The sequence below is a fragment of the Callionymus lyra genome, chromosome 19, assembly GCF_982586985.1.
Source record: "Callionymus lyra chromosome 19, fCalLyr1.hap1.1, whole genome shotgun sequence".
In the NCBI taxonomy this organism is placed as follows: domain Eukaryota; kingdom Metazoa; phylum Chordata; class Actinopteri; order Syngnathiformes; family Callionymidae; genus Callionymus; species Callionymus lyra.
In genome coordinates, this window is record NC_141836.1 from 13026896 (window position 1) to 13054846 (window position 27951).

The 27951-nt window shown below is 39.1% G+C and overlaps 1 protein-coding gene across 2 annotated transcripts; it reads left to right on the forward strand.

The window, feature by feature from the left end:
• The first annotated feature begins 2 nt into the window (after positions 1 to 2).
• On the forward strand, positions 3 to 27834 carry lamb2 (laminin, beta 2 (laminin S)). 2 transcript variants are annotated; one of them, XM_087781132.1, is made up of 36 exons: positions 3 to 100; positions 315 to 360; positions 9513 to 9682; positions 9774 to 9909; positions 10925 to 10998; positions 11084 to 11272; positions 12301 to 12364; positions 13928 to 14130; positions 14192 to 14312; positions 14381 to 14569; positions 14633 to 14812; positions 15673 to 15785; positions 16107 to 16186; positions 16480 to 16615; positions 16688 to 16846; positions 17481 to 17608; positions 17666 to 17798; positions 17863 to 18055; positions 18127 to 18270; positions 18914 to 19145; positions 20057 to 20226; positions 20320 to 20355; positions 20995 to 21219; positions 21291 to 21508; positions 21576 to 21672; positions 22757 to 22938; positions 23003 to 23193; positions 23263 to 23447; positions 23524 to 23765; positions 24642 to 24845; positions 24910 to 25054; positions 25116 to 25323; positions 25399 to 25540; positions 25730 to 25906; positions 27050 to 27209; positions 27284 to 27834. In XM_087781132.1, the coding sequence occupies exons 2-36, from the start codon at positions 336 to 338 to the stop codon at positions 27418 to 27420; spliced, it is 5388 nt and encodes a 1795-aa protein (XP_087637258.1). In that variant the 5' UTR covers positions 3 to 100; positions 315 to 335; the 3' UTR covers positions 27421 to 27834. The 2 variants fall into 2 exon arrangements, with proteins under 2 accessions (XP_087637258.1, XP_087637257.1); XM_087781131.1 differs by lacking the exon at positions 20320 to 20355.
• Positions 27835 to 27951: the final 117 nt, after the last annotated feature.

Here is a 27951-nt window from a genome sequence, read left to right on the forward strand (position 1 = left end):
GAGTGACTTGTGTCCGGCTCACCTCCCGCAGCAGCAGCAAGTGGACCCGGGCAGAGAGAACACACGCTCACGGAGCCAAACATCCGAACAACAACCTCTGGTTTGTACCGCTTTTCTTCCTACATTTTGACTTAAAAATAAGATTTTATTGAAGTTAGGGGGGATTTTCTTTAATATTCGCGTGTAATGTTTTGACAAAAACACCCCTGTGAAAACCCCCTTTTTTTCAACGTGTTATTGTAGATGCAAAGAGATTTATCTCGGATTTAATTCAAGATATTTTCCATCTGAATGTGTCTGTGTTGCGTTCACAGGTTTCCCTGCTGTTCCTCGAGATGCGGCTGTTTCTCCTGCTCTGTGGTGAGTTCATGGTCCTCATTTTTTACGCTTTGAAGTCCAAACAGGTTTTTTCTGCTTCAAATATCTTTAAGAAACATTGTCTCCAGGTCACTGGCTTGTGGTTAGAGACGAGTCATGTGAGCACATTTATCATGTCTCACCAGTTTTATTAAAAACAAAACAAAACAAAACAAAAACAACCGTTTTGCGTAAAGCATCTTTGGAGACGAGTGGCGGGAAATCACCTGTCGGGTCAGGTACTAGCTAGCATTTAGCTTTAAACTTCCTCATTTTTAAATCCAATTTTAGACAAATAATAAACATTTACGGTACATGAAACTTAACTATTACATTAACTTGTAGCTTTAAACTATCTAAAACATTTGTTATATTCCACTATTATTTATTTATTTAATCAAAAATACTATTTACTTTTACCTGTCGGGTCAGGTACTAGCTAGCATTTAGCTTTAAACTCCTTTTTCTTTTTGAAATCTAATTTTAGACAAATAATAAACATTTACGGTACATGAAACTTAACTATTACATTAACTTGTAGCTTTAAACTATCTAAAACATGTTGTTATATTCCACTATTATTTATTTATTTAATCAAAAATACTATTTACTTTTACCTGTCGGGTCAGGTACTAGCTAGCATTTAGCTTTAACCTTCCTCATTTTTAAATCCAATTTAAGACAAATAATAAACATTTACGGTACATGAAACTTAACTATTATATTAACTTGTCGCTTTAAACTATCTAAAACATTTGTTATATTCAACTATTATTTTTTTATTTAATCAAAAATACTATTTACTTTTACCTGTCGGGTCAGGTACTAGCTAGCATTTAGCTTTAAACTCCTTTTTCTTTTTGAAATCCAATTTTAGACAAAGAATAAACACTTATGGTACATGAAACTTAACTATTATATTAACTTGTAGCTTTAAACTATCTAAAACATTTGTTATATTACACTATTATTTATTTATTTAATCAAAAATACTATTTACTTTTACCTGTTCACCCACTTCTTTCAGGAAATACAACATCCATGTTGACCTTTTCTAATAAAAAATCACTGGGTTTCACATTTATTTCGCTTTAATACATCGGCAGAAGCGTATTCAGGACCTTTTTTAAAAGAGTATTCCTGTCGACTGCCTGTAAGTGAGTGTTTAGAAGAGATAGGGTGGCCGGTGTTTCTTTTTTGGAAGCCTCGGTGCCCTCCGGGTGTCGAGGGGTCAGAGCGCTGTCTCTGTGGGTGGTGCCGCTCGCTTTACGGGTCTCTTAAAGAGTCCAGCTGAATCCGCAAATAGAGGCAGACCCTCGGGAATTCTAGCTCTTTTCAGTGTATCGTGTTGATTTATTTCTTGGTGGTCATTTAGAGTATAAGTAGGACAACTTGTTTTATTAATTGGTATTGTGTTATTTAAAAAAAAACTCCCTGATAAATGACCCAAAAATACTTTTATAGGCAGCTGATACCATATAAAAAAAAGAATATTGTGATTAAAACCTTCCGAATTATTTAATTAAAAAAAAACTTAAGCGACCTGGATAATTGAGGAACTGCACAAATAGTGTAAGATACAACAAATACTATTATTTTATATTTTAATAGTATTTTAGAACAGTTAGGCAAAGAAATGTATTGTTTACATTTATAGAAGAGCATGTTTTTGTTGAATCAGTTTGATTTGGTGTTGAGATTATAATCTATATTTTTCTTTTTATAAATGTAATATGTATATCCTTTTTTTTTTTACTGATAATTAACCTACAATCTTTGTAATAACATGAATTAATATGATTAATATTTCTATTGTTAGTGTTTGGACACAAGATTGAATCTTGCTGCTATCATTGGGATCTGAAAAAAAAAAAAAAGGATAGCTATAGCATTTATATCCATTTGTACTTGAACATAATATTATTTAAGATAAATTAATGTAAAATTATAAATATATTGTTCACAAACAATGGGTACTTTTGGTGAATTTGTCTAGAGATGTGCTTCACTGTCTGTGAAACTTAGCAAATAATAATAACTTATTTACACAATAATTAAAATATGTTTTAAATCATTTTTGTTTACAATTTCCTGCACGTGTGACCTCACGTCTATAAACCCTGTAGACAGAAGTAAAGGCGTCTCTTCCAATGCCAGCCCCTACTCCAGACAAGGTGCAAGGTCAAGGGTCGTGTCTATATTCCCTGAGGTCATAGACTGTTAATTGGTGTGTGTAGACGTTCTGCTCAGTGGATGAACCGGGAGACAAAGGATGTGGCTGTCACTCTCGTCCTTGTCACTTTCCTCGCTGCTGCTCTTCTTCTGCCAGGAGTGATTGTTGAAGCACACTTTCAAAGGTCCTGACATTGTTTGCTCAATAACCATGATCAGGTCTACTCAGCGTTTCATGTTTAATTATGTATTATGTTCCAGAAAGATAGGAAGAAACTGACAAGTTAGTAATGGTTCTCGCTGTTTTTTCTGTGTGGTGTAGGTTTGCTGAAGTTATCGTTTTCCAAGTTGTGTGTTCATGTGTGAGTGGTACGTGCTCGTGTGTGAGCAGGTGAGGGTTGGTTTTAGCCGGTGGGAGCGCCTGAATGAGTTCCCAGGACTTTTGTAAGTGCCAGCCTTCCGGAAATGTGCAGATATCAGAACAATGGTTCCGTAAAGCCTTGCAAACCACCAGCAAAGGAAAGAGCGAGGGGGGAAAGAGAGAGAGAGAGAGAGAGAGAGAGGAACAGTCTGCTAAACTATAGAAGGAAAAAAAAAAGAGTCCGGAATAGAATTGGGACGAAGACAAAGAGAGAGAGAGAAAGACTTGAGCACAGGGGGAAGGGGTGTGGAGCCGGCGGAAAAAGGTTGGTACATAAAAGGCCGTGAGTTAAGTTTCCCTGTCCTGTCGGTGAAAACGAGTGGGTGGAGATTATGAAGGAGGAGGAAGAATGAAGGGGGAGGATGAAGTGGTGTTGAAGTTAAACACAAATTAATGATGATCTCAATAAAAACACAGACGTCTTACACCAACAAACACCAGGACGGAAAGAAAAGCATTTTTAGCCAACATGTACTTAATGAGGATGTTAGAAGTAAAACACATAAATATGTACTTGGTACAGATCAAATCTTCAAATTCAACTTCCATGATACTGCATTTTTCTTGTACTATTAAATGTTGTAAATGTATATTGAATTTTAGATTAGATCTGACTTTATTAATACCTGGGGAAAATGCAAAGGGGATTATTCTTAGTCTATTGTTTAGCTTTAGTTTTGTCAAAAGGCATAGGACAAATATTTTTAAGTAGTTTAATACAACACAACTCATATGATTATTGCACAACATTGTTATAATTCCAACACCATCCATCTATCAACTAAATAAACTTTTTTTCTAAACTTCATTAAAGCCAATGTCCCTGCATGTGATAATTTATTTTAGCTTTTCAAACTTATTAGCTGACATTAAAACCTAAATGCATTGTTTAATTTGTAATCCTAAATTCAATTTAATGTTATACTTATATAGCGCTTAATCTAAAAAAAAAGGTAGTAATTATCAACAATTAACAGCTTATTACCAAAAACAAGTCCAAAATCCACTTTATTAATCTGACCTGCTCTAGTAGAAGAACTCACATTTTCCCGATCCTTAAAACTCTTGAATGGCTGCCAGTTTCTTTCAGGATCAACTTTAAAATTCTGGTTATTACTCTCAGAACTATTCATGGTCCTCCTTACATCAGTGATCTGATCCAGCCTTACACCCCAGCTTGGGCTCTGAGGTCTGTGGATCAGAATCTACTGATTGTTCCTGAACACACTTCAGGAACCAGAGGAGAGAAATCCTTCAATGCTGTTGCTCCTAAGCTTTGGAACGATCTTCCTCTCCCTCTGGGTGTCTTTTTAGAGTTTTTTATTGGAGTTATTTGTAGGTATTTTTAAATCTGTAAGGCGCTTTACAAATAACTATTACTTACTTAATTTAATGACAGTTTAAAAATATTCTGACAAAATAGTTAAAAGCCATCACGTGAAATTACACATGTTTGTCAGACAGGTAAGCAAGTGTTCCTCAAGTTCATCGTACTCTCCGAGCGTGTTCCTCTCATCCTCCGAGACACTTTGATACGTTAATCGGGCGTTTTTTTATTGCGAGCAGCCAGGTGTCTGCCCTAATAACAGCCTCAGTCGAGCGGCTTGTTAAAGTCACTCCCCCGCTCCTCTCATTATCTAATCACACACAAGCTGCAATTACAAGTCGCGTCCGACGTCAGCGTGGAAGGAAGGAAACTGGAGACGAGCAAAAACAAGAGGGAGGAAGAAAAATGAGGAAGGATACGATTATAATGACTCTCTTGATAGATGATAATCTGCTTGACCTTTCTCTCTCACACACACTTGAACAGACAGAAAGTTCTGTCGATTCATAAAGACTGTCCTTCATTCACTTATTGAGTGTTAAAAATATGTTGAATTAAAATGTAGCTACGTTAAAAATGATGATTCCACTCGGAATAGGTGTTAAGTTTAGACAACTTGCTAAAATCCTACATTTTGAGAGTTTAAACTCCATAAATGTCAGTTACTTTTTTGGGGGGATTATCGACTTATTGGTGAACCACATCTGTGGACCACATGTGCCCTTAACTAAGGAGTGGCACAGTGACCGGGTGTGTGGTCAGATGCTGCCTCCAGACCTGATACGATCACGGTAATTGTCGGCCACGGCAAGTTATTATTTTAACGGTTGCCCAGTCAGCGAAAAAAAGTAAAAAAAAAAGGATATATATCTCTGGCGGTATTTTTAGTTTCTCCAGAGTTTTGAGGTTTTGACACGGGTCAGCTGTGTGTCGCTGAGTGGGAGTGAGCCGGGCCGGGTCCAGATGCTGCCCATCACAATCGTGATCGTTTAACAAGCCTTGACACAGGGAGGACGTCTCGCCCCGGCTGTCGTCTGACTTTCTGCCCGGGCGAGAGGAAGCAGCTGGTGGGCTGTTTACTGTCAAATATCCCAGATATACATTTATTAATGACTGATTATTAGATGCAGTTTGTTGACACCTTGTGACTTTCTCAGCCTGATAAACCATTACTTTCCAGTGTCTTCTCTTTCCTCTATTCTGGTTCAATTGATGCCAGGGTTCATCAGCAACAATTGATTATAACGGGGGTCTTATTTTTTACATTCTGCCATGGAGCATTCCTTGATAGACTTAAGAAATTAAGTTAATGAAGCTATCATTATTTATCGGGCTATAGTGATACATTGATCTCGCGATTTAACACAATATGTTAAGCTTACGAGACATTTTGATTCGATATATAATCAACATTTAAGTATGATTCGAGAACATATATTTTGATACACTTGCATCATTTTCAGAATAATTTTAGGGGACACTGAAAGTGACTGTTCCACTTGGTTCATCTAATACATGTGGCCCACAAGAGGTTATGATAATACTGGCTATATCTAACAATTTATTACTCTCTACATATTACTTGATCATGGTCTTTTTTTTTAAACTTGATTTCTCCTCTTTTCATTGTCTTCTTTTATTGTTATAGATAATGTTTTTTTTATAATTTTGTTAGTGCTATTATATCATAAAAAATAAAAAAAAATGTTTAAAGAATAAAATATTACTCAATTTAGTTATAACATAGTAATGCTTTTTTTTATTGTAATTTATTTTTCTTTTCTTTTTTTTTACATTTTATTAAAGATTTTTTTTGTCCCTTTAGAATTCATACAAAATAAATTAATATAAAAACTGTCCCAAAATATGTGAAACATCATCCTCAAAAGCTGCCGGAGTTGACTGTATCCTCTCGTCCTCAGTGATCGCCAGGATCTTGCGGGATTTCATTTACCCTTTAGCTGCGGAGGACGTTATGACGAATTTACATTTAATTGCAACAGAAAAATAAACAAACGCTGTTAACCTTTGTATGATAATTGTAAATAAAATGTTCTTTTGAATATGAATATATTGGTTACTATTCTTACACGGCTAGTTATTTAGGAGGTAAAACATTGGTCAAAGAATGGAGTTTCAGCCAAAGGGAGGAACAGCTGGGGGATACTAAGAAGGAGAATATAACAAAAAGAAAAAGTAGATGCTCAGCTATTTGGTTGCTGACCAGCCTGAGTGATGTTGACTTATCTTTGGATGGGTTTGAAGTAGCTTGTGAACCACATGTGTGCTTATTCCGGACACTACCCTGTTATTTGGGACCTATGTCCTGTTTGTTGTTTGTTTTTGGCTGCTGTGTTGTTTACACTCCCGAACCTGTGAGCAAACCATCCAGATCTTAGGTTGACTTAATAGATTGTCTCAAGTTGATGCCACTTCCTAAAAAAAAAGAAAAGATAATTTGCTGTTTGACGATCAAACATAGTGTTCTATTTGGCAAGACCTGATTTAAACCTAAAAATGATTTTTTTGTACAAACAGAAAAGGTAAAACTAACAGCTTCGTGCTATGACATCACACATCTGTCAGTGATTATGTCTTATTATTACAGCGTTACCTCATGATGTCAAGACATTACATAGATTTGTCATTTTATCTTGGAATAGTTTGGATCTTTCACTGTTTACTCAGCTCAAAGCGGCTTCATAATAAACCTGTTATCGACTTCTTATCCCGATGTAGTGGCAGGTAATGACCTGGGTCGACGACCGGGCCGTGATTCTTTGTGAGCTCCTCACTGGCGCTCAAGATGATCCCTCAGCTGTCAGTGCACATGCCTCTTGTCTTTCCTTTTATGGATATGGGGCATAAGATCTGAAATAGCTACATTTGTGGGTCTTTTTTCCCTTCGAATCCTTTTGACTTGGGTCAAAAGATTCAGTTCTTCCTGTGTGAAGGAAACAATGTTTGAATCTTTCTTCAGTTTTCTAGCCTTTGTTGATAGAAAAGTAGCCTGAATGCTGATATGGATTCATGATCCATGTCTTCCTGTAATCTCCTGGAAGAATTTGAAGAAGCGATAAAAGAAGACAGCGCCCTGGCGATTCAATTACATATCAAGACATCTGCTTCAGGCCTCAGCACTACCTTCTCTTTCTCACACACACACTCTGAGAGATAGACATTTGCGTGAGAGTCAGTTTTTTTTGGGTTATCAGACAGTGTCTGGCAGGTGTTTAGTGTCAGCTCCTGCATTCCTGACCTTTCTGACCTAATGTTTAAGTTTAGAATTAAAAACTATACATTTAAAATACTGGAGAAAGTTTCCCTCAGGCTAGTTCCACAATATATTGTTTTTAAATAGACTTTTTAAATGCTTTATTTGATGTTTGAAGTCACAAATATTGAATTTAATGCTTTATTAAGTTCCCCCATGATGGAAATCTTCCAGTATAGTGAACCTATTTTTAAGTTTATTCTGCATTTTAGTTATAGAGAATTCACACATAAACACAAAGCAGACACTCGCACACACACGTCTGTTCTCCTATCTCTAGAAAAAAGACTCTTCCTGGGTGTTTGTGGGTGCATTTGTGTCAGGGTCATGTGAAGTCCCTCTTTAAATAGTTCCCAACAATCTCACTCATCATGCAGGCGACTGTTTGTGATTGAGGACCGTGAAACTCTCACTGTCTGAGAGAATAAAAACCCTTCAAAAATAAAGTAATTCAATCTTAAGTTTATATAGTCTATAGAAAACTCACCATGATTAGAAAAAGCGATGTTTAATATTGAACTTACTGTTTTAAAATATTTCAATATATCTTTTCTTCAGATGTATTATTGTGGATATTTTAAGTAATACAAACACAGGGTTGTTTGGTTCTTATTTGATCCAATAATTCCCAGTCATTTGGAAAAAGAGAGCCTTACATCTAAATGTAGTTACGGTTGAGATTTCACTATAATTTCTTTCTGTCTGAAAACGAGCCGATAATAGTGGGAGGATTATAAACACCTGCTGTGGACATACCATACGTTGACAGCCAGACCCCTGAGTCTCCATTCATTTCATTCCAGTGCCCCAGCAGCAAAACACACTTCAGGTCTGAAAGGCTTCAGGGAGAATGTACGATGACGCCTGCTTCCGTTTGTCATGAAAGTGTAGATCGTTTATTTTAGGGGTGCACATAGCACGACTATTGGGTCACACCACGGCTCCAGTGCTCTGTAACATTATCCCGCCATAAGTTAGTAAGTTGTGCTTTTATCCACGCAGATTTACTTATCTTTGATTTATGTTCCATCTGTCTGGGACAGAAATAATGATATAGCCATGTATATATTGCTCATTCATAGTTTAGGTCAAACTCTCCTTCACCAAGCTGCTCCAGATTTAGTCTGTAGCTAGGGCCCCTTGAAAGGTTTAGCTTTGGAGGAATCCAATGTCTGTTGACCTGAGATAATTGCCCTCCAACTAGCTGTTCACGCAACAGAACTCCTGGTTTCCAATATAAAAATAGATGTATCATTGTAAACGAGAGGAACTAGGGGTACGATTGAGTAATGTTTTCCAAAAGCACACTTATATATTTGGGCGTATGCATACTTTACGCATAGATACCTGTATTAAATAAGCTCTAAAGGTCGAGGTGCATAATAGTCTGGCGATACGATACAAGGGCAACGATATGTTATAGTGCAATATATACTGTAGCATATTGTAGTATTGTCGAGTACTTGACTCTGGTGTGTTGCAGATATTACAGACCACATGACTCTTGACTCTTAAAACTCGAAAAAGTGTTTTTCCAATTGACTCTTTCAATTGTTTTGAAACCAAACAGGAGTCGACTGTATCCTCTTGTCCTCAGTCATCGCCATATTTCGTTGGATTTCATTGTTCCACCAGTTGTGGACACAAAAATTGTATTTCTTAGTAGAAACAAGTAATTATACACATGTATTTAAATATGATATAAGTTACACACCTGAATACACCAATTATCTTGTAAACAAGACATCCTTGTTTAAAGATATTTTTTGACAGCAGAGTTCATTCTTACATTCTTTCAAAAAAGAGGATTTATCTCCAAACATGTGCTCCTGTTTTTGAGGAGTCATGGTTGTCTTAGTAAATCAGCCATAGGCTAGAATGCAATAGCAGGAATCTTAGTAAATCTGATTTTAATTTATTTTTGGTTTAATTTTCTTAAAATTTTTTTGTTTGGTTGGCAGCGTTGGCAGCTGCTTCAGGCCAGGAGCCGAACTTCAGCCACGGTTGCGCGCAGGGAAGCTGTTACCCGGCGACAGGAAACCTGCTGGTGGGACGTGAGAAGCACCTGAAGGCTTCGTCCACTTGTGGCATGAGGAAGAAAGAGCCGTACTGCATCGTCAGCCATTTGCAGGTCAGACCGTGTTACGAACCATCATGAGAGAATCAAAACGTCTGGATTCACCTTCAACCGAATCGATCATCCGTCTTTTGTCCGTATGCAGGATGAGAAGAAGTGTTTCGACTGTGACTCGAGGCGCCCTTACGACCCCGTCTACAACACCATCAACCACAGGATGGAGAACGTAATAACCACGTTCAAACCGTTTCGGAAGAAGTCTTGGTGGCAGTCAGAAAATGGTGAGGAAACTACACTGACTTAAGAATCTTAATTAAATGTTTTTAAGCTTTTATCACAGAAATGACTAACCCGTAGGAAGATGAAAGGATAGTAAATCAAATGATTAATCTATATTCCAGGGTGTATCTTAGTTTGGCAATGACAGTGTAATATAGTGCACTTTACCATGATTCACAAGTCTCTGTAAACTGCATCAGCTCAGGGTGGATGTGGAAATTTGAAATAGAAAAGCTTCTGTTTGTGAGAGACGACAGTTGGGCTCCGGCCTGTTTGCAGCTGTGTGTGAGCCATGTCACTGGAATGGAGCTCCGCTGCCCGATAGCAACGCAAGTGCCAGAATAGAACGGTAGAAGAAAAAAAAAAAAGAGCACGAAGCAAAAAGCCAGTTATTTCTATTTAGGGCAGATTCTCCATGACATCACTGTTGCATTTCCTACATGGAAAGACAGTTGATGATTGTTCTGTGGTGAAAAATGACTTTTTTATGTGCAGCTTTTCTGTATTAACTACAGAGCAGCATGTTCTGATTCTATAATAAGAATCCCAGTATTCCCTAGTAGGTCATGACGTGAGGAATAAGTCGTTAAAAGCTTAGACTTAGGCCATGTTTATCAACAATAAACTAAATATAATTTTGTAAATATGGATATTCTACTAATACTTTATCCCTTTACACTCATAATAACTGAAATGAAGTTAAAGGTCACTTTAATTCAGGATGTAAAACTTGTGCGAGGACTTTCTTTTTAAGTCTGAAGGAAACAAGTTGTTTCTTTTAATGGATTACACAGTGAGCTGCAGGGAGAGAGCACTTGAAGTACTGAAGTGGGTTCTTTGCACAGTAGCAGGAAGTGTGTGGGCTTTTACTTTACCCTGAGGATTGAAACACTTTTCCTTTCGTTATTGCCAGTAGCGAAAGAGAACCCAGTGAAAAGCAACTTTGTTCGCTGTGATTAGCTGTCATCGATCCGCTCTAAGTTTATTAAAAAAGATCAATATTTATGTGTTTTCTAGGAAAGTCTGACGTGTTTCTCCAGCTGGATCTGGAGGCAGAGTTTCACTTCACACATCTGGTTATGACCTTCAAGGTTTGAGGCGCAACATCTTGTCGACAACCTTTCAGTAAAGCCCCTCTCCCCCCCCGAGCTAAAAACATCTGTGACATCCTTGCAGACCTTTCGCCCGGCGGCTATGCTGATCGAGCGATCTGCAGATCATGGTCGAACCTGGAACATCTATCGCTACTTCTCCCACGACTGCGCCACAAACTTCCCTGACGTGTCCCAGGGACCTCTACGAGACATCAACGACATCATCTGTGAGTCACGGTACTCTGATATTGAGCCGTCCACTGAAGGAGAGGTGAGATGTTACTTTATATATAAACATGGTATTGAAGTGTGTGGTGGCTTTATTTATATCATCCATGCGGATTCAGATATTTATATTGTCCCAGTGATGGCAGCATGGCAAGCTATGTGTGTTATCTTGTTTTCTGATTACATTCTGATACAAACCAAAAGGTATTTACAAAGTATCAATACTCATTAACTTCCTTAAAGGAGGTAGCAATAGTACACAGGCCATGTTTTCTCCACATTTTTTTAATATTTATTTGCCAGTACAACGTCATAGCTTTTGCTGTAAAAGCTTAAGTGATAATTAAAAAAAAAAAGGTCTTAAATTCTCTCTTAAATTAAACTATTATGATATGTTTTTCTTGTTATCATTACATTTGTACAAACAAATGAACCTTTATTTGTGTCACACATCAAATTAACAAAAAAAATGAAATAATTTGTTTAATGACTATAGAGTTTGTTTGATTTCATGGCTGCCAAAATATTATTATATATTATTTTATTTTACACAGATTTAAAAAGAAAAATGATATAATGTCAAAATGTTTATCTTTTAAAACGTGCACACCAAACTCCTTAGTGTGAGATGTATTTACTAGATGTGTATGTGCAAAATAGAATAACATTTTAAATTGTTTTAATTTGATACTATTCATTAAAATTCTATCAAATGTATATATCATTATAGAGTTATATAACGACATATTACAGTTTAAATAATACAGTATTAGTCAAGAGGAAAAACTGTGTCCTAGTAAATCACAATGAGCCCCAGTGAAAAACTTCCTTTTGACAGGCAGAAAATTCAAGTAGAACCAGACCTAGTTTGAACTGAGACCAACTTGGATGGAGAGACAATAGAGCCGTAAGAGTTTGTATTTGATGTCAGATGTGATCAGTGTGTGCAAATAATTGCACATTTCCTTGTAATGAATGGATCATGTTACGTACTGGCACAAATTTCCTTAATCTCAACTTTCTGTCACGTGAACAAGCACGAGTCTAACACGCTCACATGTCGCGGCGCAGGTCATCTACAAAGTGCTGGAGCCTTCCATCAGAATCGAGGATCCATACAGCCCGACCATCCAAAGTAAATCTTTAACCATCCGTCCTTCTCCAGATGAACTTTTTTTTTCTTTCTGAATTAAATGACAAGTCATGCTTGATGTTCTCTGTGTGCAGACAATTGTTGAGGATTAAAAGCTTTACTCTAATTTGTGGCTCAAAGGGAAACATGAGCCTGATGTAAGCACCGATATTTTAGTTACTACATTAATGTTGAATATCCTCTCAATGCTAAGCTGAGGCAGTCTGGCCGCATTAGCTCTTTAATCCAGCCGTCCATACACGTGTGAGTAACATCTCGACTCCTGAGCTTGTTGTGAAGACATGGAGTGATGTGAAAAGCAGCTGCTTCTCAGCCGCTCCTCCTCGCAGCACATTGTCCTGGCCATCGTGTTTGAACTGGCAGGACATGAGAGCCTTTCCGAGAAAGGAAACCCCGATTTCTAGCAGCGCTATTGTTTTCTGTTACCAAGAGCGTCAACATGGACAAGTTTTTATTCACTTACACAACAGGATTCCATCGTTATTGATGATTATTGCTTTGATACCTTTTAAAAATCACATTACATTCAAACAAATATAAATAAAAAGTGGAAAAAAAAAGCAAAATAATAAGTTTTCATTCTTTGTTTTCGTCTAAATACACTGTTTAATAACAAGTCATATTTTTCTTATGTATTTTTGCCAAAAAGAGAGATGAAAATTGACTTTGATCAGGATCAGAGTCCCCTTTTTTCGTCTTTGGCTTGATGACAGCTGCTGGCTGGGATGCCGGACTTTCCTTCAGTTTTTTGTTACAGCAGAAGGAGAAACAGAGTTGCTCAGTGTGGAGGAGCAGCAGGGATTAGCTCCTGTCTGTCACACAGGAATTCAGTTACTGCAGATAGGGAGGGCTCGCTTTTGCAAGAAAAGGTTTTCCTCCCTTGGAGGATTTCAACTGTTGCAGAACACATCTCGGGTTTATACCAGAGCTTTTACATCCTACTTAATCCAAATACTTGTTTGAAATACTTAAAATATCTATAATTGTAGGCTCAGGTCTAGGGGTGTGTATTGGAAAGAATCTGGCGATACGATATGTATACAGGGACAACAATACAATATATTGCAAGTTATTGTGATACAGTAGGAAAAAGGATATATTTGTAGTATTACTTTACTCTGGTGTTGCAGAATTTACAGACCACATGACTTGACAAAGTCTTAACTGCTTTCATTTGTTTTTTAAACCAAAATTTGTCCAAACATCCGCTTTAAAAGCTGTTGGAGTCGACTGTATCCTCTCGTCCTCAGTTTTCGCTGGGATCCTGCCTGATTTTTTTGTTATTTTAGCTGCAGGGGTAAATCTATCGGCCAGTAGTTTAATTGCAACACAAAAAACAATAAATGTAGTAAATATTAATTGTAAAAAAGAATCAAATTATTGTATTTTATACACAGTATGAACTATGAACTATGATTAATAATAATATAAATACTGTATTGTATGTGTATTGATATTTTCTTACACCTCTACTTATGTCTAATATTTTATGTTCATCTGCAACTATAAATAAAAGTCTAAACCTGTTGATGTTTTTTCTCACAGATCAACTCAAAATCACAAATTTAAGAGTAAACTTCACAAAACTCCACACACTGGGCGATAACCTGCTGGATCCACGACCTGAAATCAAAGAGAAGTACTACTACGCCATATACGAGCTGGTGGTCCGCGGGAACTGCTTTTGCTACGGGCACGCCTCCGAGTGTGCCCCGATCGACGGCATCAGGGGTGACATCGAAGGAATGGTGAGTCTTCAGTCGTGCCTAAATCTCAGGATTGAAGTTTCTAACATCCGTCTCTACTCAGGTGCACGGCAGGTGTGTTTGTAACCACAACACCATGGGTTTGAACTGCGAGCGCTGCGACGCCTTCTACAACGATCTTCCGTGGAAACCGGCCGAGGGACGCAACAGCAACGCTTGCAAGAGTGAGTTCAGAGGACAGTGCGAGTCCATCACAGAGCACTGGTGACCAAACCAACTTTTTTTAAAACAGAATGTAACTGCAATGGCCACGCCAACACCTGCCACTTCGACATGGCGGTTTTCCAGTCGACGGGAAATGTCAGCGGAGGCGTGTGTGAGGAGTGCCAGCACAACACGATGGGACACAACTGTCAATCATGTATGCCGTTTTACTATAAAGACCCATTCAAGGACATCAGAGACCCCGAAGTCTGCATTGGTATGTACAAGTTGGCTCCATTTTCCTCTAATGTTTAACTATATTATTTATTTTACGCCACAGCCTGTGACTGTGACCCGGATGGTTCCCAGAACGGCGGCATGTGTGACAGTCTTACCGACCCCTCCTTTGGTACGGTGGGCGGCCAGTGCCGCTGCAAGGTCAATGTGGAGGGACTTCGCTGCGACAAATGCAAGACGGGCTATTTTGGCTTGAGTGCCGACAATTCTCAAGGCTGCCAAGGTGAGTCGCGGCACAGATCAATGTAACGCTTCGCATTCATTGAGCGTTTTAATACAGGTGTGTATCGTGTGTTGTCGCCCTCAAGTGGACAATATTTATTACTACACTGAATATAAAAGTACAACTTTTGAAATGTTCTCCCATTTTTAAACCCCAAAACTTTCTATTTTCACAAAACTTCTGTCTAAAACTGCATTTTGTATTATCATGCTCACCATCCATCCATTTTCTACCGCTTATTCCATTTTGGGGGTATCGGGAGGGGGGCTGGCTTCATACATACAACAATTTCATCCAGTTTCCAGTCAACCTCTGTATGTTTTTGGACTATGCGAGGAAACCGGAGTGCACAGATTAAATCCACGTAACATCAGGAGAACATATCCTCTTGTCCTCAGCCATTGTCGGGATCCTTCAGCATTTCCTTGTTCCCTTAGCTAAAGAGGACGTTATGACTGCAGCCATCTAGTGTCCGAAAGTCTAGTTGCAACACAAAAATGAGCAAACGTAAATAAAAATTACATTTTAGTATTTTACAGACATTTTATTGAATTATAAACCATAAATGTCATGTATTTTATTTTGTTTTAATCCATTAGTAATTATTTATATGGCAATTTATGGTAATGTCTGTTGTTTTGTTTATTTCTTTCATATTATTTCATTATTTTATTTTGTAAAGACACCACAAAACATTCTTGTGTTTACAATATAAGTTTCTGATTCTAAAATAACTATTATATATGTTTCTGATAACATTTAAGTATTATAGGAAAATAAAATATGATTTCCAAGCATATTAAAGAGAATAAATTATGATATTTACTTGTATTGCCATTGTGGCTTTTGTGTCCCGCCAGCATGTCGCTGTGATCACAGAGGAACAGTGTCCGGCAGCTCTCAGTGTGATCCCATCAGTGGAGACTGCTTCTGCAAACGCCTGGTCACTGGACGCAGCTGTGACCAGTGTCTGGTGAGTTACTATTTTCCGGTTGTTACTTAAACTTCCCACCTTTGTGTGGTTTTATAATCCATGTTGGTTTTCCATCTTAGGTGAGTTTCCTGTTGCAACTCACCCTCTTGCCCTAACGTTCTCGGCCAGAAATAGTAAAGGCAGGAATGTGAGAGCGGTCCTAAGATGAGCCTAAATTTAACTCGAGGAACTTCAGGCTTCATGAATGTAGATCAGGAGTTTTTGGATATGGCTAAATTGTTTCCAAGCTAATAGTTTACTGTTGGATAAATATTATTACTTGCAACAGCTTTATGCTTTAATGATTTTGTTTGTCTCCAGGCCGAACACTGGGCCTTGAGCCATGATTTGAACGGATGCAGAGGATGTGAGTGCGATATTGGTGGAGCTATGAACAACCTGTGAGTGATCAACACTAATGTTTCTCTCAGTATTTTAAAATTAAATTAAAAAATATAGAGATAGTCTGATGAAGGTTCATGAAGCAGTTTCATTATTTTCACAGTCCACTAGATGGCGGTCTCTTCACTATTTTACTTTGTTTTGAACATCTGTTCTAATGAAACATCACATCATTTTTAAGCTGAAGGCGCCACCTACTGACCTTTATACAACATGACGCCGCTTCATTAAGCTTCATCAAACCATCACTAATAAATATAAAAGGATCATCAATTTATGCTGTTTTTCATAGATGCTCAATGGAGTCTGGTCAATGTCGCTGTCGTGCTCACATGACTGGACGCCAGTGTACTCAGGTGGAGTCTGGATACTTCTTCATGGCTCTGGATCACTACCTCTATGAGGCGGAGTTTGCCAAGATGGGTCAGGTAAGCGAGTCTCCGTAATACTCATAGAGAAACATGTTTAGAAGTAAACAGTAAACATTCATATCTGCTCAGGGCTGTACACTGGAGATCCGGGAACACCAGGCAGGCAGGCCTGCCACATGGACCGGTACCGGCTTTGCTCGGGTGCCTGAGGGTGGCACACTGGACGTCCTAATTACCAACATTCCTTACTCCATGGAGTATGACCTTCTTATCCGCTATGAGTCCCAGGTCTGTGTTTCTATTGCTTTTGAACTTAAAAGACCCTCCGACCTAAATCTCCACAGGATTACCAATTATTTTGAACCCGATTTACTGTAAGCATTTTTTACATTGTGGCCAAAGAAATGGATTTATAAATTAAAATATCAGTTAGTTTAATTAAAGCTAAAGGTAATGTATCACTTAACGGGTTTTCTGTGGCATTTTTTGCTCAATTTGTTTCTGTATCAACTCTTAAGTTCATTTTAAAACTTGTTCAACATCTCAAACTATTTAGTTTCAGATATTTTTTTACAAAGTATTTTAACAAAATGCAACAAAACCATCTCCTCTTACTCAAAGGGATCAAATTTTAGCTAGAGGAAAGTTTTTTCCTGAACCACAATTTAACCTGCAACTTTACTTTTGGAATAATCTAGTCCAGTAGAAGACTAGTACTTACATTAGAGTGTCACTGTCAACATCAAATCATTAAACAAAATCAATACAATTATAATTAAAGTATTTATCCTGAACGTTAATGTGTGTAATTATGATTTGAATATACCTTTACTGAATACTTTATGATGTATATTGTCCTGCCCCGGAAGTAATAAACCAGGTTTAATATAGTCATATTTCTACAAACATGATCTGCCTCTAGATGGCCCGGGACTGGGAGGACGTCCGGATCACTGTGATCCGTCCTGGTCCGATTCCTACAAGCAGCCCTTGTGGAAACACCATCCCAGACGACGATAGACTTACCATTGCTTTACCAGCTGGAGCCAGGTTTGTGATTGAAACACAGACACTGTTATACATGAACACTCATGACGATGTCTGCAGGTATTACGTTCCGCCTCACCCTGTGTGTCTGGAGATGGGTGTGAGCTACACTCTTCGCTTCGAGTTCAAACGCTACCAGGATGTCAACAGCATCCTCAACGGAGGAGCCAATGCTATTCTTCTTGTGGACTCTGTAAGTGTTTATTCATCTTTAATGATTCGTATCTGCAGTTCTTTATGAACCTCTTTCTCTCCAGATCGCCTTAATGCCCCGACACACTTCCTTGGAGATGTTCAATGCAGGGGATGTGACCTCCAACACAAGGAAGCAGACGTACGAGCGCTACCGCTGCCACGACCGGGCCAAGAGCGTCAACCGCCCACACATGACCGACACTTGCGCCAAACTCTTGACCAGCATGTCGTCGATCGTCAACAACGGGGCTTTACGTAGGTTTTTTTGCCTGCTTCGTCGATCAAGGAATGGAAAATGAATAACGTTAACATTATTTCTCTTCCAGCTTGCCACTGTGACCCCCAGGGCTCCGTCAGCTCTGTCTGTGATGAACGTGGGGGTCAGTGCCGGTGCAGGTCAAACATTATCGGGTTACGCTGCGACCAGTGTGCTCCTGGGACCTATGGTTTTGGACCATCGGGATGTTTTTGTAAGATCCAGTTTTTATTTATTATGGAAGTATATAAGTGCATTAACAATATTGAAATGTTATTCATTTACTTTTTTAAGTAAAATATTTGTGAAGAATTTAATTCAAGTTTATACTATGAAAAATTGAATGTATCTTTTTTTATATAATTGAATTAGGTAAGTAATTTTTATTTATATAGCGCTTTTCCAGACCAGGGTCACAAAGCGCTTAAACAATCAAAACAATATTCAATAGTATATACTTTAAAGGTCGAGATAAAACTGATAATAATCACATTTCTGTTTTCTATTCTAATTCCAATAATTAAAAAACTATTATGCCAATATTTTTATATCTTTGTTTAAAAAATATTGGATTTAAAAAATATATTTTAATATCAAACTCTATGTGTAATACAAAATGATTCATTCATTTTGAAAATATTTATATTCTCTCGACATTTAAATGAAAAAAGGCTATCATTGGAAATGTTAATAAAACCATTTAATATTCTGATGACACTGATATACTTCCATAACCATTGCTCCTCTTATCTGTTTGACACGTTTATCTCCATCTACAATCCTTTAATACAACTTGTTTTCTGATGATTGGCGCCCTCTAGTGTGCACATCTTTCACCTTGTTATTTTATTTCACAGCCTGCGGATGCAGCGTCGAAGGTTCTGTGAGTCGTCTGTGTGACAAGTTCACGGGTCACTGTCAGTGCCGCCCGGGAGCGTTCGGTCAACAGTGCGACAGGTGTCAGTCTGGCCACTGGGGCTTCCCCAACTGTAGGACCTGCATCTGCAACGGACACGCGGACGAGTGCGATCAGAGAACAGGAGCTTGTGTCAACTGCAGGGACAACACTGGAGGTGACAAGTGTGACAGGTGATTATGGTGTGACATCTTTTTTTGGTTACTGGATAGAAATCTCTGTTGATTAATGACAACAGTTTTTTCTGATATCGATCAGCACTTAAATCTGTATTCTTTATCTAGAGCAGTGGTTCTTAACCTGGGTTCGATCAAACCTAGGGGTTCGGTGAGTCGGTCTCAGGGGTTCGGCAGAGCCTCCGCCACGGAGGTTCGGACACACCATGCTACACTGTTGATCATGCTACACTGTTTGGCCAATCCGTGCTGCGGTGAATGTAGTGCTCAGTAGTCAACGTGCAACTGTCGTGGTAGTACGTTGTGTGATTTCTTTGTTAATATTTTAATCCATACTAACTATGTTGGGCAAAAGAAGAAAGTGGTCGGACAAATATGTACAAGATAGATTCACATGTATACGGAATGTGATGGGAGTGAGCGTACTATCTGCATGATTTGCAACGACAAGTTGAGCAACTCTAGTCTCGCACCAGCAAAACTAAAGGAACACTTTAGACGGGGAATACAGAAACATATCATACACATATCTATGTCTTGAATTTAAAAATCATATTTTATTTTTCACTAAAGAGGGGTTCGGTGAATGCGCATATGAAACCGGTGGGGTTCGGTACCTCCAACAAGGTTAAGAACCACTGATCTAGAGGATCCATCTTCATATAGCTCTGGATAAGCTATTTAATCACGATGTAAAGATGTTATATTGTAGAAATCACAGTGACTTGAGACAAGTTTTCCCTCAAATGATGTGAAAAGAAAATTCTATGATTCCATATATACCTCAAACACCATCTTTTAAATTTCCTGACCGGCCATGTTATGTTTCTGACTGAAAAGGTTTCAAATTCTTTGAATTTAGACAAATAAAATGAAAATATTTTCACAATCCCTTGTGTTTCCTGTAGGTGTTCCAACGGTTACTTTGGCAACCCACTTTTGGGCCCTGCATCTGGTGGTTATTGCCGTCCATGCCCGTGTCCGGAAGGCCCCAACAGTGGACGCCATTTTGCAGCATCCTGTTACCAAGACAACCGAAACAAACAAATCATCTGCAATTGTAACCAGGGTTACACAGGTAACATTTTTTCTGTACTGTCCTGTCACTGTTAAAGCCTGACAAATATACAAGCATTGTTTTTTTTACTTGTCATGTGTGTCCCTGACACAGGGTTGATTAAACAGTCCAGGTCAACCATTTTCAAGTGTGAGTTAAAGTGGTTTAGCTCTCTTTTTTTTCCACCCTTTTCTCGGCCGTGTGAGTTTTTCTTCTACTGTGAGAGCACACACTTTTCTCTCACCTGTGCAGTTTGACATCACCGTAAAAGACCTGGCTCATTCTCATGGGATCTGCTGACATATCAAACTGTTCAACATGTTGAAGGATTTTTGAAAATGAGTCAGGTCTATTAAAGCAGCACTAAGTAACATTCTTTTTGTTCACAATGCTCTTCGCTACTTAACTTTGGATGACCCACTCAGAGAGTCTGAGAGTGTCACGTTTTCCATGTGAAGTACTAGGAGACTTTTTCAACTTACCTAGAAGAGAAACTGCTTGAAAAAGTTTTGTAATTTATCTCGTGTAATCAGATTTCCTTGTTGTGTTACAACGGGAATTGAAGTTGCACTGTTCTGACACTAGAGGGAGCCAAAAAGTTTTTCACTCTGTAGCAAAGGACAAAGTCATCTGTGTAAAGCCATTGGACGATTTATTTGAGACAGCTCTGCCCTGCATGTGCGCTTTATGCTGTCAACTTATCATAATAATCAGGTTATTTGCCATTTTAAATGTGTTTTTTAACATCCTTGACTCTGCGATTAACACACGTTTTGTTTACCGCTAAAGGTGTTCGCTGTGAGGAATGTGCGCCGGGTTACTTCGGCAATCCGTCTCAGCCGGGAGGACACTGTCAACCCTGCCAGTGCCACAACAACATTGACATGTCCGACGTGGACTCGTGTGACCGACACTCTGGCGCGTGCAGGAAGTGCCTCTACAACAGCGAAGGTCCGAGCTGCGGGACCTGCAAGAGCGGTTACTTCGGAGACGCTTCCAGGAGGAACTGCAGGAGTGAGTCAAGAGGTGTAGTTGAAAATGTAAAAAATGTTTTTCTCACCCCTCATTTTTTTTCCACCACACAGAGTGTGTGTGTAACTTCCTGGGCACTGAACAGAGCCAGTGTATGGAGCGAGAAGACTGTGTTTGCCAGCGCAGCACCGGCCAGTGTCAGTGTCTACCCAATGTCATCGGACTGACCTGCGACCACTGCGCCCCCAACCACTGGAATCTGGCGGTTGGAAGGGGGTGTCAGACCTGCGGCTGTGACCCCAACAACTCTTTTTCATCGACTTGCAATGAGGTAGAAAACTAGTTCAACAGGTTTTAGCTGAAATGTTGGATCATTCATGATCGCGCCTGTTGTTTAGTTCACTGGCAAGTGTCAATGTCGGGATGGATTTGGAGGACAGACGTGTACGGACTGCCAGGAGAACTACTGGGGGGACCCCAGGATCCAGTGCCGAGGTGTGCTTCGCTTTTTGTTCTTCGATCTTATGATTGAGCAACATCTTATTCCATGTTTTATATTTATTTCATTTTAACAGCAATGATAACTTTTTAACAAATCAATAGAAAATATGTCCATGCAAGGAGTGTAAGAAAATATTGTTACAGTTCAATATCGTGATATATTTGACCACAATACTGTATTTATATTCAAAAACATCGCTGTATCGTTTAAAATAATTATATTTATTATTTCAATTATTTATTTTATTTTAGCCGTCAAATCATATTTCATCCTGATCATAGTTATTTAATGGTTTTTATTTCAATAATTTCATTTGAAACAAAATCATTACATTTAAAAATCTCTTTTATTTTTAAAACGTGCAAATGTTTTACGTTTTTGTGCTGCTATTCAAATTCCGGCCGCATGATGGCAGCAGTCATTCACAGCTGAGGGGGCAAAGAAATCCTGTGATACCCCAGCGATTACTGAGGACAAGAGGATACAATCGCCCCAGCATCTTTTTAAAGCTGATGTTTGGACACATTTTGGTTTAAAATGAAGGCAGTTACGACTTCATCAAGAGTCATGTGGTCTGTAAATTCTGTAACACCAGAGTCAAGTACTCAAACAAATATATCCTTGTTACTACAGTATCACAATATATCCTATCGTTCTCCGTGTATTGCGATACGCGTCATATTGCCAGATTCTTTTCAATACACACCACTAAATATACATAGATTTACTTCTTATTTTTCAAAGAAGATGTTCACTTGTTTGAATATAGTGAATTGTACGTACAAAACAGGGCCGGGTCTAGGCAGGGGCAAGAGAGGGCCTGGCCCCCTCAAATAAATGTTGTGCCCCCTCAAACTTACATGTAAGTAAGTAAGTAACAGCACAATGCCCCCTCAAGATTTGTGGCTGCCCCCTCATACATGCCTGTCTAGACCCTGCCCTGGTACAAAACCACGTACACCAGTAAGACATAAATGAGGTATTTTCCCATCCCAGCTTCCTCTAAATATTCCTGATAGGGTTTCAGAAACTGCTTATTCCACAATAAACTAAATTCTATGGTTTTTACTCATTCAGCTTGCGACTGTGACTGGCGTGGCATTGAGACGTCTCAGTGCAACCGCCAGACGGGTCACTGCGTCTGCCAGCAAGGGGTGTCGGGGGTCCGCTGTGACCAGTGTGCCAGAGGCTTCTCCGGCCAGTTCCCCAACTGTCTGCCTTGTCACCAGTGTTTCGGGGACTGGGATCGTATAGTTCAGGTGTGTAGTCGTGTAAAGACTAAACCTCAGACTCGTCATGTGACGTACTGTGACTCGTCTTTAGGACTTGGCGGTGCGTACCAAGACACTGGCGTCTCGTGCCAACGAGATCCAGAGCACCGGACTCATCGGACCCTACGAGAAAGCCTTCAAAGAGCTTGAGGAGAAACTGGCGCTTGCTCGGGATATAGTCAATGCACGCAATGCAACGGCTGCAGCCATTGGTTCACTGATGGAGCTCATTGAAGATTTACGGTAAAAATAAAAAATGTTTTTACTTTTTTATAAAGTGTGTGGTATGAGCTTGAGCGACTTGTGTCATAGGAGTCAGATTGGTGAGACCACTGACACGCTGAACCATCTGGAGGGAGACCTCACCATTGTCCAGGACAGCAACTCTGATGCCAGCAAAGACCTCAGTGCGCTCGAGAGAGAAGCCAAAGAACTGAACCTCACATCCGAGCAGCTCCATCGACAGCTGGATATCCTAAAAAACTCGAACTTCCTAGGTAACGAGTATATAAAATAATGAATCCTGTACCTTCAACCAGTTCGAAAACCACCTGTAACACAATGTTCCTCCAGGTGCGTACGACAGCATCAGAACCTCTTACAACACATCCCATGATGCAGAGCGTCGTGCCAATGAATCGACAACAAATCAGCCGAGCACCGTCAGTCATTCCGCCGACACCCGCCGCCGCACCGAACGCCTCATCTCTGCCAAAAAGGACGATTTCAACCGCAAAAATGCTGCCAACAAACGCTCGCTGGGAGAGCTCGGCACCAAAGTGCAGGGTCTGGACCTGAGGAAGATCAACGAGAAGGTGGGACTCACACACTCCTGGCCATTCAAACTTATTAAAACATTGGATTAATGGTGTCAATAAATGCTCTGGGAGCATGATAAGGGGAGGCTTGCATTTAGTAAAAGCTAAAAAAATGCAGACCTTGTTGAGAAATTAAATGTACAAAATAAGTAAATAATGCTTAAAACAAAAGGTTAAAAACATTCATACAAGTAAATATTATCAGATTAATAGGCATAAGAGCTGCTAGTTTAAATTGGAACATAAAAATCCATCTCTCAAAATTCCATGAATAAGAAGTTAACCCTATGTGTTATCTCATGTGCTTCTGGTATCCCTTGTGTTGTCTCTGGGTCAAGGTGAACGACCTCCACCACTGCATATGTATTTATGGAAGACAAGGGATACAACGAACACATTTGTTTTCAGGCCCTCAGGTCACCTTGACCCTGAGATGACCTGAGGGTTTAACAATATCCATTTAAGTAAATTAGTGCCATCAGAATATTAAGCGGTTGAATTTAATATTTCAAATGTTTAACCTTTTAAAACGTGTTTTATTGAAATATTGTATTTTTTAAGCATTTCATTCCTTTTAAATATAATAATTGAAATAAATAATTTGTATATTGAAAACTTTAACTTGATTTTTTATAATTGAATTAAAAAAAAATGTTTGAACTTGAACTCCAAATAATCTTAATTATTAATAAAAAATACTTGAAACACATATTGGATTAACTATCCAATATTTTGATGTCACTGATATACTTACATATAAGTGTATGTCTTCAGAAAGTAGAAGATTCAAGTTTCATTAAAAAGTGTTTTGATCGGCAACAACATGTATTAATAATGAACAACATCTTCATAAATGTCTTCTGAACCTCACAGGTCTGTGGAACCCAGGGCGATGCTCCTTGCGGGGAGAGCCCTTGCGGAGGCGCCGGTTGCCGAGACGACGAGGGGAACCGTCACTGCGGAGGCCTGAACTGTAACGGTGCCGTCGCAGCCGCTGACAACGCTCTGGAGAGAGCCAAGCATGCCGAGAAAGAGCTGAACAAGGCGATGGGAGAGGTGGAGGGACTGTTCACGAAGGTAGAATCAGCTGAATAAAAATACATATTTATATAAAAACTATAAAAGTTGTATTTTAATTCAGGTCGCCGAGGCGAAGAGCAAAGCTGAAGAGGCGAAGAGCAAAGCTAAAGCTGCCCTGGATAGAGCCAGAGCCAGCAAAAACAAAGTGGAACGCTCCAACAACGACCTGAGAGACCTTATCAAACAAATCAGAGAATTCCTCACTCGTGAGTTGTTGTTTTTAACATTTATTTAAAATCCAAAACTGAATTTTTTTTGTCTCACCAGAGGAAGGCGCCGACCCCGACAGCATCGAGGCCGTGGCCAACCGCGTGCTGGAGCTCTCCATCCCGGCCTCGCCGCTTCAGATCAAACATCTGGCCGATGAAATCAAAGAACGCGTGCGGAGTCTTTCAAACGTGGACACCATCTTGGCCAAGACGCAGGATGACGTGCGCCGGGCCGAGCAGCTGCTGCTGGACGCGAAGAGAGCCAGGTGAGCAGACACCAGACACACTTATTTAAGATTATTTGAAAGTATATTCGCTGACAGACGTCGACTGTCTTGAAGGCATCACGCCGAGGGAGTGAAGACCACTGCAGAGACGGTGAAAAAAGCTCTGGTTGATGCGAAAACTGCGCAGACGTCAGCAGAGAAGGCTATAGCCAGAGCCAGAGGAGATATCGGTGAAACTGAGAACCGCATCGCACAGGTAACCTTGAAGTACTTTTATTAAGTTACACTCTCAGTAATTTACAAATGCGTATTTATTTATATTTCAAATATAAATAAAAGGTTTTGAATTAAAGTGAGTTAAAGATAAAATGATTATTTTTTTAATGGATTTTACTCGTCCCTCTGTGGTACAAATGAAATCAAGTGACTTACTTGCTGCTCTCAGATTGAGTCGGAGACGTCAAAGGGTGAAACAGACCTGGACGATGCCATGAACCGCTTGGACAGACTGGGCCGTGAAGTCACTGCGCTGAAGACGAAGCGTGCGAACAACAGCATGGCCGCAGCAAGAGCTGAAGAAACGGCGACCATGGCTCGAGACAAAGCAACTGAAGCCAAACAGGTACGTGTGAAGCAACACACGCGATTTATTTTAAACCTGGACATGAAAAATGTTTTATGTGAATCTCATTTCAACAAAAAAGTTACATTTTGTTTGAGGGTTTCCATGGATTTTTAAAAAGAAGGTTTAAATTATTTTTTAATAAAGGTAAAAAGGCTTAAATCATATTTTCAAAAATATAAAAAATGTGAACACATGATAAATACGTGAATGTCCTAGTATAAGGGACATGTTGGTAATTTATATATTTTAAATAAATTAGATATTTTAGCAAACTTTTTTGCTGGAAAGTTACTTTTTTAATGACCAGTGAATGAGGTTTTAGGTTAAAATAAGCACTTGGGTAAAATTGTCCCTAATCTTTTGTAATTTACGTGTTGTTTTTTATTTTAAATTTTAGTTTATCATCGAGTTGGTCTTACATTTAATCTAATATTGCATTAAACAGTCTTTAATGCCATACCCAACCCCTGTGTTAGCATATGTTTTATGTAAGTAAGTAAGTTGAACTCTGCAGCGAGAATTCTGACCCGCTGTAGTAGAAGAACTCACATTTCTCCGACCCTTAAAACTCTTCACTAGCTGCCAGTCCTACATCCTTATGAGAGGATTTTCTTCCATGATATTACATTTAGAGAAGAATCCAACTGTAAACCTTCTCCCAACGTACATGGTTGACCTGATTAATCACATTTATGTTTAGCGAAGATCGAGTTTTATCTCAGTAAACTTCCTGCTCCAGTAAGACTGAAGTAACCGTCAAGCTGTGTAAATACAAAAACATTTATTTTAATTAGAATTTGGTAGTTTTTTTTAGATGATCTTAAACCATAAGCAGATGAATTATGATAGATTTAAGGCTGTAATGGTCCACACTCATCATCATACGCCCCCTAGTTTAATACTTAATGGTACCAAACTACCTTTGAAGGAAACAATGGAACTGCTGCTTAACCATCAAATACGTAAATAAACACAAGACAATATTCTTACTTTAATAAACACTATTCATCCAGTACTTCACCAGGATTACACACATAATAGATGTAAGACGTGATAACAACGTGAATTAAAATGTGATGGTTCTTTGAAGCTGTTAAAGAAATGTTGAAATAAATCAAATCCACTCACGCTCTCTCTTAGATTCTTGAAGGCCAGCTGACGGATAAATATCACGAGGTGAAGCAACGAGTGGGCACCAAAGCCAAGGCCGTCCAGGAGGCCAAGAAAAAGGCGGAGAGCCTGAGGGATGAGGCTAAACAGCTGCTTCAAGATGCTCAGGACAAGCTGCAGAAGCTAGCAGGTACATGAAGTTACAATCACAGATGTGCTAGATGATGTGTGACCGTCATATGAACACTATTGTGGCTTCCACAGACCTGGAGAAAAACTACGAGGACAATCAGAAGAGGCTGGAGGGTAAAGCCCGTCAGCTGGACGGCCTGGAGGACAAAATGAAAGCCATCCTGAACGACATCAACAAACAGATCCAAATATACAACACGTGTCAGTAGTTTTTTTTCACCAGAACACGCCGACGAATGTTCCTAAACGCAAGTGTGTAGTTGTGTTAAAGAAAATATGTTTTTGAACCATATAATCTGGTGGAGATGTACCACAGTAATGCAACCGACTTAAATAGTGTAACTTTGTGTAATGTTGCCATAGCTGTTAAGCTAGCTGTGCAGGGAACAGCAACGTGAAGACATGGCGTCATGAGGACGAACTCAGATTGAAGCCCAGCAAGGAGATGTTAAAACCTGTTTCTTTCAAATGTGAGTCATTGTCACAGAACGGTTGCAGGACAACCAGTGAGGTCATCGTTGTTATCTATACTTTACGCTGCAGTCACAAAGTCAAATGTGCTTTTATCCACACTTTTATCCACAGTGCCTCCATTCATGAGATTTAAGTTTGCCATTTCTAAATGAACATTTTTACCAAAGAAATGACTCAATCCAAAGAATTAAATCGAAAGTTTTGTGAATAAAGGATTGAAAAAAATATGTTTGAAGTGTATTTTTATATTTACTTTTAAATGAAAA